Source organism: Epinephelus moara, chromosome 19 (genome assembly GCF_006386435.1).
Source record: "Epinephelus moara isolate mb chromosome 19, YSFRI_EMoa_1.0, whole genome shotgun sequence".
NCBI lineage: Eukaryota > Metazoa > Chordata > Actinopteri > Perciformes > Serranidae > Epinephelus > Epinephelus moara.
The window spans coordinates 4868468-4886449 of NC_065524.1; the positions used below are offsets into that span (position 1 = coordinate 4868468).

At 41.5% G+C, this 17982-nt stretch overlaps 2 protein-coding genes across 3 annotated transcripts in view; one reads left to right on the top strand and one right to left on the bottom strand.

Annotated features, from left to right (window-relative positions):
- borcs7 (BLOC-1 related complex subunit 7) overlaps window positions 1–17982 on the top strand; it is a 1032483-nt gene that overhangs the window by 830980 nt on the left and 183521 nt on the right. The gene's annotated exons all lie outside the window — the stretch shown is intronic.
- si:dkey-191g9.5 (rap1 GTPase-GDP dissociation stimulator 1-B) overlaps window positions 4729–17982 on the bottom strand; it is a 50776-nt gene continuing 37522 nt past the window's right edge. Inside the window, exons 13-14 of the mRNA XM_050070693.1 lie at window positions 13293–13421; window positions 4729–7002 (exon numbers count right to left, since the gene is read on the bottom strand). Coding sequence (XP_049926650.1) covers window positions 6875–7002; window positions 13293–13421 — 257 coding nt within the window. The 3' untranslated portion in view covers window positions 4729–6874. The remainder of the gene's footprint in view (window positions 7003–13292; window positions 13422–17982) is intronic.

A 17982-nucleotide genomic window follows, 5' to 3' on the forward strand; every position in this document is an offset into this window, starting at 1 on the left:
CGTTGACCTCGATCGGAGAGCCTCTGGATGCCTTCAAGATGAGGTCCCGGTCTGTGTAATGCAGCATCTTGCATATCAGGGGGCGGGATCCAGTGGCAGTGCCGCACTCTGGTCCTATACGATGGGCCCTCATCACCTCCATCTTCTCACCGTTAAGAGTGGGGAACCATTTAGGGAGCGAGGATGAAACAAAGTCCTCTGCGTCGCCGTTCTCAACTTTTTCTGGCAGGTTAATGATGTGAATATTGTCCCTGCGGGACCTGTCCTCTGGGTCCATGTCATTGGTTCGACAGCCCATTGGTTCGACATCCCATTAGTCCGACTGTCCGCGGTGTTGAACGGCTCGCGGCAGGCGTATGGTGCGCCGCGACCGGCTCTGGGTCAGCTGGGAAAGGCTTGAGGCGGAGCAGGCTCACGGCTTATGTGTTTGTCACTTTCTTTTTAATTTTAACCCACACCATGATCTTTTCCTGACCCTAACCAAGTGGTTTTTGTGCCTAAACCTAACCAGACCTTAACCACAGGGCATCATGATGATTCGGAACGGACTTCGGAACAATGAGTTTAATATGGTCGGAACAATGGGCTGTCAAACCAATGGGCTGTTGGACCAATGAGCAGTTCCCTGTCCTCTAGCGCTGCGATGTTAGCTTCGAGTTTGCAGCATGTCGTTTGGAAAGATTGCTCAGAGCTAACCAGCTGAGTGGAGAACCCTTTGTGGTCTGTTTTCAGCTTCATTATGTCGTTTGAGTTCTTCATTACCTCTGTTTTTATGTTGTCCAGCCGTTCTTCAAACTTTGCAAGCTGATTCTCAATGAAGGTTTGCTGCTCTTTCATTGAGGTAGCTAGCATGGACAATGAGGCCATCTTAAGTGACTCAAGTTTTTCGTCATCTTTCAGAGGGTCATAACTGACTTTGCTTCTCAAACCATCAGCCATTGTGTATACGGGGCTTACGAATGCTCTGAGTGAAGAGTTGTTAAGTTAAAATCCGTGGAGGTTGGATGATAGGTAAAAGAGGGGGGAAAAGGGCAAGAGCGATCGTGCTAAGCAACCATCTTGTCTGCAGGTCACGTGCCAGTCCAGGAAGAACTTTCATACTGGTTTAAATAAACATTATCATTGTATTTCCCATCTTTGCTCACCAACAGTTTTGTTTGAAAGAAATTAAAAGCCTGTCCCATTTAGACGCCTGTCCTAAATATAAGCCTGTTGAGTTCAGTGATTTAAGCAAATAATGGCCCGGGGTATTGATTGAAGTTTTGCGGTATATATCATGATGTTTTTTGAGGCTGCATTTTCAATCGTCTATGATTTATGAGTCTTTCACCCTGTTATAATTGTCAATATATCGATGAGAATTAAAGCGGAAATAGATGAATAGACAGTATTTGGGGATGGCATTGCATAACTTTATTCTGCTCTCTCTAGAACAAAGAAAATGTCAAATATGCCCTCCCTGAAAATATTCAGATTTGTTCACAAATGTTAAGTGATATCAAGTTATGTATACAGAACATATGTCAATACATCATACATAAAACATTACAGCAAAACTGCCCCATGTGCAATGCCAGATTATTGACTTCATGTATAGAACACACATGCTCACTCTTTCCCATGGTTATCCAACTATAACTGCACACTGAGGTGCTTACAGCACTGTTACACACGTATGGTATTACTATAGAATTACTATATGCTGTATATACAAATGCTTATTGGTTGCAGTTTAAATATGTTGTGCATGTGGCTTCTTCACATTGTGCTTCCAGGACTCCTCTGTGAGATGGGAAACTTGCTTTTCTCCATTATGTTCTCTGTGTAACATAAAAGAGGAAGCTTTCTTTGGACAGGTGTTAGCTATGGATATTGCTGTTATGCTGGAGCCACATGTGCAGACAATTTAATAAATGGTCATTTGGGTTAACTGTGATGAAATATTGCAGAAAGATGAGTTTGAAAAAAAAATTACACTTTTGATCATCTGCCATCATCATTTCATAAGCACAGTTGCACTGAGAATGACTCAGCGCCTGTCAGTTATGTCATGGTGTCAAATGTGGCCACAGATTCCCAGCCCCCACCCACACAGTCTACTAAACTGGATTCATTTTATTCTTGAAAAATAAGAACTGTGTGCAGCTCCCTTATTATTGTGTATGTAATTATGTTTTTTTCCCCTGTGCAGCTCTGAGCTCTGGAGGCCTTTGTGAACACAACCAGTGGCTGAAGGGTGCTGCTTGTGCTGTAACTAAAGAGGGATCTTAAATTAAAGAGTAACTTTAAATCAGGCTGAGAAGCAGTGTGTGATTGTCCTTTGTGGTTCGAAGTTTCAGGTATGTTGCACCTCTGACCACACAGCAGCTGTTTGTCCTGGTGTATTAATTTCAGTGCACCTTTACATCACTGCAGCAAGATTAGAGGTCCACCCAACACGTTCTCATCCCAACTAGTCAAATATCATCGTTTTGTCAGTGGACTTTCACCTCTACATATGACACATTATGAATCCTCCTGCATCTGTTGTTGACATTCTGGGACTTTGTGTCAATTTATGCCTGTTACATACATTGTTCTGGATCAGCGTTTTAATTTATGTTTGTTACATGCGTTGTGTGTCTTCAAAATACAATTCCGCTTTCACAGTAAATGAACAGTTGCTGCTCGTTAGATGCGCACAGTCTTTTTCAAAACAATGTTGATAAAAAAGCACATGGTGGTTAGGTTTAGAAAAAACATCATAGTTTGTCTGACGCATAAATCACTGACAAAGAGGCAGTGTTTGATGAGCTGGAAATGAAAATGGGTTGGTCCACCCCTGCTGAATATAACTATACAATATCAGATCATCATCACCTTGAGACCAAAATAAAAACAAATACCAGCCCTCAAAATCAGCAAAACACAGTCTGAATCTCTGTCATGATCAAAGTACAGCATATTGACTCTGTAGCCCATCGGTCTTTACAAAAGTCATTTCAGCTTGTAATCCAAGCAAATCATGATAAGTTACAAAATCAGCCAATAAGAGGAAACTAACGCTTTAAGTATTTGCAAACAGGTTCCTGCCCATTCATTAGCTCCCACAGAGTCTGCCACTCCCCGCAACCATCCCGGTTCCAGGTTTTTCTACATAATTTTGATCCCGACCTCAGGCTTGACACAGAATGATTGCTTTGCATGGGATTATGAGCAGTACCAGAAGCTATGTTGGCTTCTTCTAACCATGACCAACAACAACCAAGAAATTCTTTCTTTGATCACATAAAAACAATGATTTTCTAAACTTAACCAAGTTGTTTTTCAAATTCAAATCATGATGTGTTGTCACTAACTTATATCATTTTATATGCCTACAGGCCATGTAGATTTATTGCTTATTAATGTGACTTTATTAATAGATTTTTGACTCTGTTTAGAATGACAATGGTGAATCACAGACCGGACGATCTGGTTCAAAGTGCTTTGATGGTGGTTGAGTTGGTAATGCAGTAAAGATTGTGGTGATGGAGGAAGTCTTTGGTCATCTTGACCGGTTTCAGCCTGTAAAAAATACTTAAGTTTTAAAGTCAATTCTACACCACTGATTTGCAAAGATAGTGAGAAATCAACATACATTCAGTTCGATATCAACAATCTTAGCCAGTGATTAAACTAGTAACTGACACTGAAATTAAAATTCATTTAAAATATTTTAACTCAAACAATATAGCTTGAGTCCTTTGAAATCTAGGTTTTCAACAGGGGATCCATGACCCTTTGTGGGTTACTGCAGGGGACCTGCCAAATTATTGTTTGATAATTCACTTCAAGTTTTAATTTAAATAAGGTTAATTTTCTTCCAAATATTAAAGTATATCTTGAAATACACATTATGTCTAACCTATTTTTAGCAAGAATAAATCAGCCTATTCCTTAGAAAAGTAATAATTTACAGTCCACATCACTGATGATAGGCTAAGTGTTTCCTATGAATCCTTTTACAGTAAGGTAAGCTAACTAACACTAAATCACAGTGTGGCACTTATCCATAATGGCGAGGTGTACTAGCTAACAGTAATGCGCACTATTGAAACATATTGGCCAGTTAGCTGTATTATTATTCCAAGTGTACAGACATTCATCTGAGCCACAACGGATTTTTTGTAAGTTTTTGAGCAAGCCACTCTGACACACTGTCCACCTCAGAAACCTGCACCTGGCGCACTGCTGTTTACAGGGCAGATTGAAAAGCAAGTAATTTTCTGCTGAGAGTAATGCAGTGAGAGCAGTAATGTCACAAATATCAGGGGATATTTCAACACGTTCTCATCTCAACTTGTCAAATACTACCACTTTGTCAATGGACTTTCAATATCTAAATATGACGTGCTAGGCACCCTCCTGCATCTGTTTCAGTTTATGATTGTTACATGCATTGTGTCTTTTCAAAATTCCCTTCTGTTTTTACAGGTAATGTACCTTTTCTGCCTTTTCCTTGTGCAACATTCACATGGGAAGCAAACAGCGGGCTCCTGGGTAAAAGTCCAGTGTTTGCTGCACCCATCCACTACACCTCCTGCCTGCCCTATAAAGAATTTTGTGTTCTTTATATTAAATTGTTGCCTGTGGTGTTACAAACTGACGCCATCTGGCAGCGTATCAGATGAGTTGGGAATGACAGCGGGCTGGACATTTAAACAGCAAAACTAAAAATTGCAGTTATAAACTTGTCAGAGGAAACAGTTAAAAAAGTTATGCTGTTCCCCCAGTGCATGAATGTACACAGTGTCTATCTTAGGCCCTGATCACACAGAAAGGGTCTTGCATGTTGCAAGATGCAGGGTGCACTGCACTGCCTTTTTTTTTTTTCTTTAAACTGAATGCCACTGAAAATACGCTTGCTGCGCCTTTCTATTGTTGCCGGGCAACTACCCCATCACCACCTTACCCTAACTTTCTCATTCATTTTATTTATTTCACAGTGATAAGTAGCTAGTTCCTAAAATGGACAGGTAGAGGGTACTTGCTGTAGCTCTGGTTGCAGGTGAGAGGCTGTCAGCAAATAGTTTGTTGCGCACAGGGAAACAGAGATCTGTGTGGGTACATGAGACCCTAAGACAGAGGGTGGATCACGGGGAGTACCACCAGTTGGCCCAGGAGCTTCGCCTCCATGATGGCTGTCTTAAGTGCTGCACTTTTATGCCTCCATGCCTGCTGTTTTCTATTGAGATCGTGGTATCTGTAGTTTGTTAAGTCATATAGCTCTGAGTATCCAGAAACCGCTACCACCTGTTTTTCCTCCATTGTTTACGAACTGTAAACTTATTGTTGTGACCAACACAGAAGGACTGTCTCTCAAGTCATCCAGTTGGACAATGGGAAAAAAGCGGAGATGATGCAGGGCACTTGGAGTTCAGAGCGCTACAGCAAAAACACCAGGCCCCTGAGCGCAGAAACACAAGGTGCGTAGCAACGCAAAAACTGCAAGCAAAAAGCTACATTCTCATTAAAAACAATTACAAAAAGCCACCTTCAGCTGCTAAAACACTTTCTGTGTGATGGAGGCCTTATTGAGGAGTCAGACACCAACTCTGCAACTCTGGTCTGCTCTCTATGTTCACATTTTACAGAATGTAATTAATATTTTCCTCATTAATTATATATTATTTTACCCATCTGCAAACCTCATGTGTCCCTGTGTGTGTAAGGCAGTGTACATGCATTATGAACCTGCCTATATAGGCACACATTACTATGTGTATAATGTTCCTTTAAATGGCAGGAAAATACTGCATCATTCTGACCTTAGACCTGTTTTTTTTTTTTTTGGTCAGTGGTGCAATCGCTTTCTGCTGCCTCAAATGAAGCAATACACCAACAATGTTCCTGACAACACCTAAATTTAAGACCTGGGTGCACAGATAGGTGCAAGTACTTATACAATATGGGTGCTGGCTGTGAAGATGTCACCTAAATATTTACTGTTTATTGGTCTTTCTTTCTTTTTTTTTCTTTTTTTTACTGATATGTACTTATTATATTGCTTTGTGTTTTGGTGCTGATGCTTCTTGTTTGCACAATCCCTTTTGCTGCTGTAATGATGCAAATTTCCCCGCTGTGGGACTAATAAAGGATTATCTTATCCGATCTTAAATCTCCTGCCCCAATGTTCTTGACCCTGTACTCCAATGAAAGTGACATCAGTCACTTGAACCAAGACTACTGATTGCCAGACTGCAGTGACATTTATTTTCCTCAGAATAATGTGAAGTCCATAATTTGATTTCCGTCTTTGCCTTTCCTTTTAATGTCAGATGGAAAGGAAACATCATTGTCATTATTATTATTATTTTAAAAACTTAAGACTAGATTTTTAATAACATTTTCGGTGGATATTCATGATCCCCAGACAATGAATGCCTCTGTTTTTGCAGACCCCCAATCTCTCCTCTACTGCCATTATTGACACTACATTTACTGTACATTTGTCTAAAAGAAACGTCAAAATCTGATGACAGGTTACTCTGAAACGTATTGAGTACACTCATATTCACACAAACCCTCTCCATTTTGGACACAGTGAACTTTCTTCTATCTCCAGTCTCAGTCCAATAACTTTGCACATAGGATGTCTCATGATCTATCTGGTAATTTGCCATGGAAAATGTTGAGCATCATGCTCCTGATTGAATGAATCCCTTTGGTCTGTAGTTTTGCTTGTCCTTGAGTAATGAGTAATATTGCCAAATAACAGGTTAACATTTTTAGAAGCCATTTCAATATTTAGCAGTATCTGTGCAGTGAGATCATTTGAATGAAGGTATGTCACTGAATAAGATGGATAAATCCATACAGCAGATGAGATCCTGTGTTGCCGCAGTGTGCTGGTTTAGCTGATGTCACTGAGAGTGGCCAGTATGGAGCCGGCCTGCGAGGCAAGTTTACTGCTGCTGTGATCTGTCAGTTTACTGAGGCTTTCCTTCATGTTCACAGAGTTCAACTCCTCCTTCATCACACCTAGAGCAGACAAGGACCGAAAGAACGAGAGAGAGAGAGAAGTGTGAGATTGATTGTAACTAGTAGTGGAGGTTAAAATACATGTGATGTATTCAGGCCAAGAGTATTCAATGAACATTCATGTGTGTATGAATGTAAATGTTGTGTGTGTATTGTGCGTCCAATACGTGACTTTTCTCTCTGTCTTTAAAATGAGGAACAGAAGATGAAATGCTTTTTCCTTCAGAGCACAACAGCAGAAATAGACACACATGCAGTCAGGACTGGTAATCATTGTTTAATGCAGTAGTACAACAAGCTATAAAAACAACCAGTGTGTCTTTAGTAACATCTCTACTGACTGCCAAAACTGTAGTCCTTCTTATGGCCACTGGATGCTGGTTCCAAAGAGACATTAAGCGTTATGTAAGCTCCAGACTTTTCTCAACAAAGACACAAACTGGTGCCTTAAAGAAATAGTTCAGATTTTTTTAAGTGGGGTTTTATGGTGTACTTATCTATACACAATATATTACATAAAGTCGATGTCATTCAGCACACCCCCAGTTTGGAGAAGCAGGCTGGAGTCTAACATGGAAGCTAAGCAATCTACTGCTGTGGGAGGGTCAGCAGCAAAACATATTTTAGCCACCTACAAAAAAGTCCCACCAAAAACAAAAATCAATATCTCTCAAAGTGTACGCTATATTTAGAATATTTTGACAGCTTTACCTTAATGTAAGACAGTGATTTCCAATGCAAAAATGAAGCTGTTGTATCACTCCCTTCAAAGACAGACTCCACTGATAAAAACAGTAATTTAACATAACTGAACACAGAAGCTGCTGGTCCAACATATTGTCACTCCAAACTAATCACATATCACCGCTTGCTCAGTGGACTTTTGATGTCTACATATGACGCTTGAGGTATCCTGGGTGCATCTGTTGTTGACGTTCTGGGAAGCTGTGTCAGTTTCCGCCTGTTACGTGCTTTGTGTCTTTTTTAAAAACACACTTCCATGTTCAAGGGAAATGTTTAGTTTTTGCTCAGTAGATGCATACAGTCTTTATGAAATTACAATGTTGGTAAAACACCTCTTATTTATGTTTATATCCTTGTGCAACAAAAGCATGTAGTTAGGTTTAGAAAAAAAAAAATCATGGTTTGGGAAGTGGACAGCAGACTCCTGGGTGAAAAGTCCAGGGTTTGTTGGACCCATTAGACTTTCCAGCTCCTTAAGTTACGTTGATTTCCAGCAGCATCTCAAACTGACACTGTCTGGTGGCATTATGAAGTGATGCTGCCTGGCAGTGTATCATATTGCTGTGAAAGGATGGCTCTACTGGTCGGTGTCTGATGTTGAAATCACTGACCAAGTGGCAGAATTTGACAACATCTGAATTTTGTTTGTTATGTGTGATTTTGTTGTTTAAAGGGGTTAGTTTGGATTCACCAAAATCACACAATTGTCTGATGGAAAGGTAAAGGGACGAAAATACTGTCAATATAGTGTACACTATTACTGACTTTTTTTTAGGTGGTTAAAATGTTTTGTTGCTGACCCCTCTTCAGCAGTACATTGCTTAGCTTTCATGTCAGACTCCAGCCTGCTTCGCCAAACTGGGGATGTGCAGACTGACATCTACTGTATGTAATACACTGTCTATGGATTAAGTACCCCATACAACCCCACTTCAAAATATCTGATCTATACCCTTCATGGTTGAATTCAGTACTTGAATGTGTCTTTGTGGTGATTTTGTGAGTCACAGCTTCATCATTTCGATTTTAAAGTTTACAGATGAGTATGGTGGCTACTTCACTCTGGCCTCTATTAATTGAGCTCTGTGCTGTGAAACATCCATTCAGAAACCTGGGGGTCATACCACTGATTCCACATCCGTGTTTTCTACAGCCTATGATTAAACCACAGCTCAGACTCTGTTTTAGTATCAAACTAATATAAACTGTCACCACCACCACCTCCAGGTGACAGCTGAGTGATTTAAAGTTTGCCTTCCATGCTACCTGCCTGTACCTCATTACCTGTAATCCCATCGTGCTCATCATAAGAGATATGAAAATGTATGGGAGGCATAACCCTTTTACAGTTCTGGCTGTGTGGGCACCCTCACTCTCCTGCTAACTGTGTTGCACCTGTTCAAATGGGACAGCTTACAGTTTCTTATGGAGTTTTGTGACAACAGCAATTCTCAACACAGCGCTGCCTAGCTCTAACCTTGCCAGCCAGAATATGTTGTGCAGAGGCTTTAACCTTCATGTTGTCCAAGAACTTGAAGTTAAACTGCCTCATATAAGATAAATAAAAAGTGTCTATAAAATTGATAAAAATCAGATTATATTAGAGTCCTATCAGTTTTTGGGCCCCTCTGAATGCTGGGGCTAGGAAAGTCACTTTGCTTTTTAAAGAAGCTCCTGTACAATGAGAAATGTGTTTTGTGTTTACACCTCTGTGGGCCTTCAACAAACTGCAGTTTCAAGGAGCAGTGTGAAGGATGTAGAGGCATCTAGTGGTGAGGTTGCAAATTGCAACCAATTGAATACCCCTTCCCTCACCCCTCCCTCTCCAGTATGAGAACTCATGGTAGCATACAGGTGTCACCACTTTTTTTGTCATCTCTCTTGTTTACCAGGCCAGTAAATCTTGGTGCTCATGGTTTCAGTAACTGTACGTTCACACCAAAAGCTGCCAGAGCTGCAAAATAGCTAAATTTCCCTCTAGCAGCACCGCTGGTAAAATATTTGTGGCAGCGAAAGCAGCTCAAGTCGCTCATGACGTCAAATTCTGAATGTTCGATTATGCTTAAACCGCAAAGCAGGTTACTGGCTGGAGCACAGAAATGTGACTTTGTGCATTTGCCTGAGGACAGAAACTTTCACGTTTGGACAATGAAAACAGAATAAAAAGTCTAAATAGGTCTGACATTTAACACACACAGCCTGTCTTGCGTTCAGGCGTTGTCACATAAATAACAAATTCCAGCACTTGAATAGGCCGTAGCACAACACAGCAGCATGTCAAGTGGGCCGAACTCGAACCAAATGAATTGCATTCCCGCTAATAATAAGCGCTCCACACTTGTGTATTGATTCAACATGGAAGAAGACACACAGGCGTGGATGTAGCTGCTGTCGGGTCTGGGTTCACGATATCCTCCAGGGCCGTGAACAGCACGGGGAATACCATCAGCTGGTGCGGGAGCTGCTGCTGGATGGGGAGAGGTTCCAGAGCTACTTCAGGCTGAACATATCAGTCTGACAACTTGCTGCTTGTTTTGAAGTAGGAACGAATGTGTTGTAGGAACTAAAGTTTCCATCGATGTTCTCTGGGATCCGCGCAAGTGAGGGACATCTACATTCCGATTGGTTGCTGGTCATTTGCAGCTCAAACACGTCATAGCTAATTTGCATAAAGTTAACCAGTCTTCAACTGTCCTTTGCAGCTCAATTCGCCAAACTGCCGCTGCTCATCGCTTTTGCAGCTCAAAACGCCTCTAGTCACCACATGTCCATTGAAAATGAATTAGACCTGTCGCCTTCGCAGCTCTGGCAGCTTTTGGTGTGAACGCACAGTAAAATGACCTGAATGATTAAATTGTGGAGAATCTAACCAAGCTAACAATGTGTAGTGGCAGTAGTGACAAACAAACCATCTCATCAGAAAGGCTCGATGAAATACGAGAGACCACTAAGAATGACTCAGACCTTCAGACTGTCATTAAGAGCATCTGAAGCAGCTGGCTGCACCGAACAGCCACATTTCCATCCTCACATGCCTTCTATACTGCGAGAAATCACCTCTCTGAAGCGGATGGACTAGTCCTTTACCAGGACCGAATAGTTATTCCAGCACCGCTGAGAGTCAAGGTGCTGAAACAAATCCACGACGGCCACCAGAGGTTAACAAAGTGCCGTGAGAGAGCTAAAATGTCAGTCTGGTGGCCAGGTATTAGCAGCGACATAAAATAGCTGGTGATGCAGTGCAACTTCTTTATCCAACACAAACCAAAACAAAGAAGGGAGCCCCTCATCACCTCGTCCCTGCCAGAAGGACCCTGGCAGAGGATTGCTGCAGACCTGTATGAGCTGCGTGGGAAAAGTTATCTCATTGTGGTCCACTACTATTCCCGCTACATCGAAATGGCTCATCTCACATGCACATCAAGCAACAGGTCACCAACAGACTTAAAAGCATATTCGCCAGGTGGGGGATACCACTGGAGTTTATTAGTGATAACGCCATGCAGTTTGCCTCAGCAGAGTTCAAAGACTTCAGCAAAGAATACGGGTTCACCCACCATGCAACCTCCAGTCCCCACTACCCTCAGGCAAACGGGGCAGCCGAAAGAGCAGTTCAGACTGCCAAAAGGATTCTCGACCAGCCTGACCCATCGCTAGCCCTGATGAGCTACCGGGCGACGCCCATCACCGCAACAGGGGCCAGCCCGGCTCAACTTATGATGGGACGACAGATTCGCACGGCTGTGCCTATGTTGGAGAAGAAACTACAGGCAGATCCTGTCAGCCAGGCCCAAGTTCTGCTGAAAGATAGTAGGGTTAAAAGAGCATATGAACATTTCTATAAATGCAGACACTCTGCCCGCCCACTGCCGACACTGCATCCAGGACAGGCCATAAGAGTGAGGCTGGATGGGGAAAAAGGATGGAAGACCCCTGCTGAGGTGGTCGGACAATCTGCGGAACCACAATCCTACCTCATCAAGATGGATTCAGACAGAGTGATGCGTCGCAACAGGAAACACCTACAGGCAGTTCCAGAGTGCATTGGCCCTGCTGACCAGCTGTACGTCGGGAGGAAGCCCGACCCGCCACGGAGGTCACACCACCCCTGCGCCTGCCACCCACAGAGACTGCGCCGGAGACTGCGCCGGAGACTCCCCCGCGGCCCTCCTCTTCCCAGGGGATAACCAGACTGACCGCAAGGGGTCGTGAGGTTAGACTGCCTCTCAGGTACAGAGAGACTGAGTGACTTTATTATTAACTTCAACTTGGTGAGTTGAAAGTGGAATAAGGGACACTTGTTCATTTTGAATGCACTTTAATTTGTTCTGTTTGAGTTAGGATGCCCCAATGAGGGAAGGTGAAGTTTATAGCACCAGGAAGAACTCTTATATTTAATTTAATTTTTTAATTTAATTTTTAATTTAATTTAATTTTTTTTTTTTAATTTAATTTTATATACTTTATTAATCCCCGAGGGGAAATTCAATTCAATTTTTCACTCTGTTTGTCAATTACACACAGGTCCGAACACACACATGCACAAACAGGACCTATACATGCACTAAGTGGAGAGATGTCAGAGTGGGCTGCCCATGACAGGCGCTCTGAGCGGTTGGGGGGTTCGGTGCCTTGCTCAGGGGCACCTCTCCAGCTACCAGTCCACGCTCCATATTTTTGGTCCGGACGGGGACTTGAACAGGCGACCCTCCGGTTCCCAACCCAAGTCCCTATGGACTGAGCTACTGCCGCCCATAAAGAGAAAGAGAGGGACTTTTTAGTTTTATTCTTTAAATTTAGAACAACACTAGACAGTTGAGCTCAGATCTAGTTTGAAGTATTCGTATTTGATGTTTAAGTAATGCTATAAAAGAGTTAAGTGTTTGGCATAAGCTTACATAATTGTTTTGTGCTTGTTTACTAAAAGAGGGAGATGTGATGACATTCACTAAATACAGTCAGGGGTCGAGGGGTAATGACGTCACGAGAGGGGACTGTGTTATTACTTGGCTGGAGTTAACACAACCTACAAGCGTGTGTGGTTAACGTGACACTGACAAAGTTTTAACATTTACATTTGTATATGCCATTGAAGCAGCTAACTAATGTTAGCTCAAGTGGGTAGCCTACAACTTGGTTTCATGCATCCAAAGAACGTCTATAAAAATAAACTAATGGGCAGCCAGACCAGGCATCTAATTGAGACAGGCCTTTATTTGTCAAAATGTGTAACTGGGCTAGTAAAAGGGACTTAGTGTTTAATAATTGGCACTAGGCTTTTATCTGAAGTTTTACAGTATATGCTGTTAGTCAAAGAAACAGGGACTTCCATTTCAAGCTTTCAGAAAGATGAAAAATCTGCATTGCATCATCCTAGTTAGCTCTCTTTCCTTTATCATTTCTGTCTCTGCTGTGTGACCACAGACATTTGAGATTTTTGGCAGAAACCAATAACTTACTGTGCCACTGAAAAACACCGCAGGGTGCACAGATGTTGCTAAAAAAAAAACCATTCTAGAACATGTGTTGTAAAATCAAACACATACTGGAGTTAGCCAGGCTGCAGATGAGACCCAAAGCACTGAACTTGACTTCGACCGCCCCTACAGGATCCTCCAACATCTTTTTCAGCATGGGCAACAGCTCCGCTTCCCTGAACAGATCCTTCATAGACTCTGTAGTTCACACACACACACACACACACACACACACACACACACACACACACACACACACACACACACACACAGGTGAACACACATATAAATCTATGTCTACATATCATATCATATCATATCATATCATATCATATCATGACACAATTTTTTCCCTAGGAAAAGCAATGCACCCAAATTTGTACATATCCTACATATTTTGAAAGGCTACGATTACGTGACCAATGCGCTGATGGCAGTAAACAAGGAAGCAGTCTGGAGCACTTGTAGGGAGGCAGGTTGTCACGATGGGTCACACACACACACAAAAAAACAAACAAACTTTAATTTTGTAACTGTACATTTAGGATGTAACATCATTCATGGGAAGAATATTTGTACGATATCATACAAACTGGTGTGCATGCATTTTAATAGGATATTATACAAACCGTTCTATGAGAATAGATAGAACTTAACTATCCCAACTAGACAGTACTTTGAAGTGTATTTCTAGGTGTAGTACACTGATTCATCAGGCTGCATTTGTCTGTCATTTCTAGCTGTAGTTTAGTCTCTAGAGTGGCCATGTATGTATTAGTTTGTTAAGTAGCTTTTAAATTTCCTTTGCAATGTTATATTATACAGCACAAGCAAATACATTTGCTTCCTTGGTTTTTCTTGAGCTTTGGTGCCATGTGAGTGGCAGCAACAGTTACTTTCAGTTTTTCCTGCTCTTTTAAAACATTCTTAGTTATTGTTTGTTTTTAAGCTTAGTTGTGTGAAAACTAAAGTTCTTTCTTATCTTATGTTATCTTTGTGCTGAGTGGTTCTTTGTTTCTGCATAATCCACCACAGCAGTGGAACATGCAGGCCATATGGCATCGTACATGTTTCACAGTGTTTATTTTTAGTCATGGGCTAATAATAAACCCTGGTTAGCCTGAGGCGCAGCTGTCCAACCAGTGTGGTGCTGATTATTACTTTCACACAGCAGATCCTCATTCGTCCTCCCCATGTCTACATTTGTGAAATTAAACAACATACATACAATTTGCCAGATATCTTTTTTTTGGCTGATAGATAATATGTTACAGATTATGTTCGTTTAGAGAGAAAGAGTGCTGGCAGAGGCCACATTCAGAGCAGAGCAGCTTTCCATGTTTCTCTGTGTGAGAAAATACTGTCCAACTATTTACAAACCAGTGTGTGAACAAAGAAATAGAGATGATATAGTCTAAGTTAAGACACAACATAGGAGGCACTATAGCAATCAGAGCTGATAGCAACACCACCAATTAAAAATACAACATTTTGAGTTTCATGTACCTTTAAACATAGAACATTTTTGTTCATTGTAGTTGTAGTATGAAAAAAGGAATTGCATTTTTTGTAAGAAAATACAAAAACAATATATTGTATGGGAACACAGAAGAATATTGCAAGAGAATAAAAGTCTGTCTCATTGGAGGCTTGTGAGCACACAAGCTGCTGTTAGACGTTCTCTATCAAAAGTCATATGGCTCAATATGTCTATTCTGATGCTGGTATTAATAAGTCAAATTAGTTCATCTTAACACAAACGTCAAATGCGTGTTGAGACAACAGAAAATGTCCTGTTAACAAGCACATCTCTGACATCTTAAGACATTAAAATTGGTTGCAACCACTTTACCAGTTTCGAAGGGGGAAACTGATGAAATAGTAATTGGTATGCATTGTATTTGTCCACTAGATGGCAGAATTAAATTAAAGTATAGTGTCATAGTCATCTATTCTGAGTTTGTGTTACTGATTAGCCTTAAAATAAAATAATTGCCTAAAGTTATTTGTTCTACTACTACTTTATATCACTGATATTACGTCTGCTGCTGAATTTGGTAGAACTCTGATTTAATAAGTAAGCAGTGATAAAAATATGTACACTGTGTCATTAAGGCAGACGAGTGGCGCATTAGCCAGTAAACATCACATTTATTCACTTTACATGGAGCCAAACTGAATCCAGAATTATGTAAATTGTTTGCCTCGTGTGTTACTGTCTATTCATGAATTGTAAGAAATCATAAATCATCTTTTAGGAGTAGATGTTCATAAGCTCATCATAAGCTAGCTTGGGCTCCGTTAAATTAAAAGGGACATTGTGTAGCGTTTTCAATTGTTTATTGACAAAAATCTATGTCTGCATTCATAAATGTGTCATCATTGGTGCATTATTACCTCCACCAATAATCTGACTTATTCTCGTGAAAGGAGAATTTCGGATTTGTTTGTACATTGGGCGGGTAAGTCGTTTGGGGGGTTCCATAACGTTTCGCCATCTTGAAAATACATCCGCCAGCAAGGGACATATAGCTCTACCAGGGAATAGCCCTGCCTTCAGCGTTTTCGTTGAGAGCCAGGCCAGCGCGGCGTGACTGAGAAGCCGAAGGAGAGGAGCAAGGGGTGCTTCGCTACTACCCCGGCAAATCTGAAAGCCTGCACTACTGCAGCATAACAAAGTCCCACTCTTTGAGCATAATGCAAGATCATGCATATGCATCACGGGAGATGGAATCCTCATTGCCAAGAAAGCGCAAAAGGGAATCAAAACGGAAACGTGACCGGTGAATTCAAAAAACAAGGGTCAGCATCAGGGTAGCCTTTCCCAGGTGGAAAGCTGCTGAAGGAGAAAGGTTTTAAAAGGGACGCTGTGGTTGGCCTGCTGGCCTGCCTGTCATTTTTTTCCCAACAGACAGGCCGGGCCAATGCAATCACAGGCCAGCACCGCTGTCAGCGGCGCAGTGATGCGAGGAGAGGGATGAGGTGTGTGAGGCTGAGCCACTTGTCAGTTGTCAAAAGACAAGACGTGACTGGTTTGTTCAGATTTACACCCGCCCCAACAGTCCTACGTTGTAAACACAGCTAGGACCCTACAATACCAGAGTGACGACACTTCCATTGACTCCTGTGGAATGCTAAAGTTAAGCCTCACGCGCCCTCTAGTGGGGCATGGGTGCATTACCTTTCCGACCAGAAAACCCATTCACTTACAGTATGTCTGACGCGCACTTGCTTGTAAGTTGATAAAAACGGCCTTGTTTTTACTTTTAGGTGTCTTGTCACATTAAGTCATGCTTATAATTTGTTTAATTCAAATGTAGAGAGTAACATTATGGTAGACAATTGTTTTGGGGGTTTTTTTTACCTGTAAACGGGTCACCGATGCTCCTATTATGGTAATTATGGTAGATTATGCTTTTAGGTTTGCTTGACTTTGGAAACGCGCGTTTGAATGCCATATACGATTTCAGCGTTAGATGGGAGATATTCCTACACACTGTGGCTTTAACAATATCTTAACGGAGCAAGGCAAGCTAATCGCTAACACGCTTGGTTGAAAAGGAAAACAACAAACGCTTTGAGATGGCTGTCAGAGATGAAAGAGGTATGATCATGTTATACCATCTGAGGTGTAACAGGTGATGTGCTCCACATGTTTTATTTCCTTATCACTCTAGAAAAGATTAGCATACCGTTCTGTGCTATTACAATAGGAAAATGCAGGTTCCGGTTCAGTGCCAGAAGCCACGCCTAAGAATAAGGTGGATACAAAGCTTGGTTTTCCTGAGTAAAACACCACATTTGTGTTTGAGAAGAATTTTTAAAATTATTTACACTAGATAAAAACACACATAGGCTGCATGTTATGGCCACAGTGGCTTAAAAAGCTTCCACAGGCCATTCGCTCTTTTCAGTCACCAGGAGTTTATGAATTTGATGGTCAATTGTGTCAAATGCCGCCCTAAGATCTAATAAAACAAGTACAGAGACGAGTCCTGAAGCAATCAGAAGATCATAGAATTTATCTGCACAAAATGGACTGTTAAATTGAAGTTTTGTAGAAGACAGGTGATAGGTATGTAGCAAAATCGTACCCACCTTCAGGAGCCCACATTTGCCAACGCTACGTCAAAAAGGGGTGGGTATGTTGACACCAACCAAGCTTTAATGCTCTGAATGTCTTAAGACATCATAAATGTACTTGTTAACAGGGCATTTTCTGTCGTCTTAATGCACATTTTACATGTTAAAATGTCATATTTTTAACTGTATAGACAAACAAATTTGACTTAAAGGGAAATTTCGGTTTATTTCAACCTGTCTCCTATCGTCCTAAATTTGTTTCAAGTGTCTCCTATCGTCCTAAATTTGTTTCAAGTGACTAGTGACAAAAAAATAATAGTTAGCATGTTAGCCATTAGCCTAGATACAGCCGGGGCGCAAAGTAGCGTCAGACCTGTTAAAACATAAGTGAACCGGCATACTTCAAGTGCAAAGTTAGTCCACTAAACAAGCTTTTTTTCCACAAAGACCGCCTCATATCATTAGGATAAATGTCAGAGAACATAGAAAACGACATGTAAACGTGTTGTCTTACCTTAGCGGTGTGCTGCCGTGTTTGTTTATCCCTCTAGCTCTGCTTTCCAAAGTGCAGCCGAAATATATCTCGCCAGCTCTAGATAAAGCCCAGCTGGATACTACTCCAGGTGGAGGTGTCTCGTCCTCGGTCACATCCAGACCTTGAAAATAAGGCTGCAAC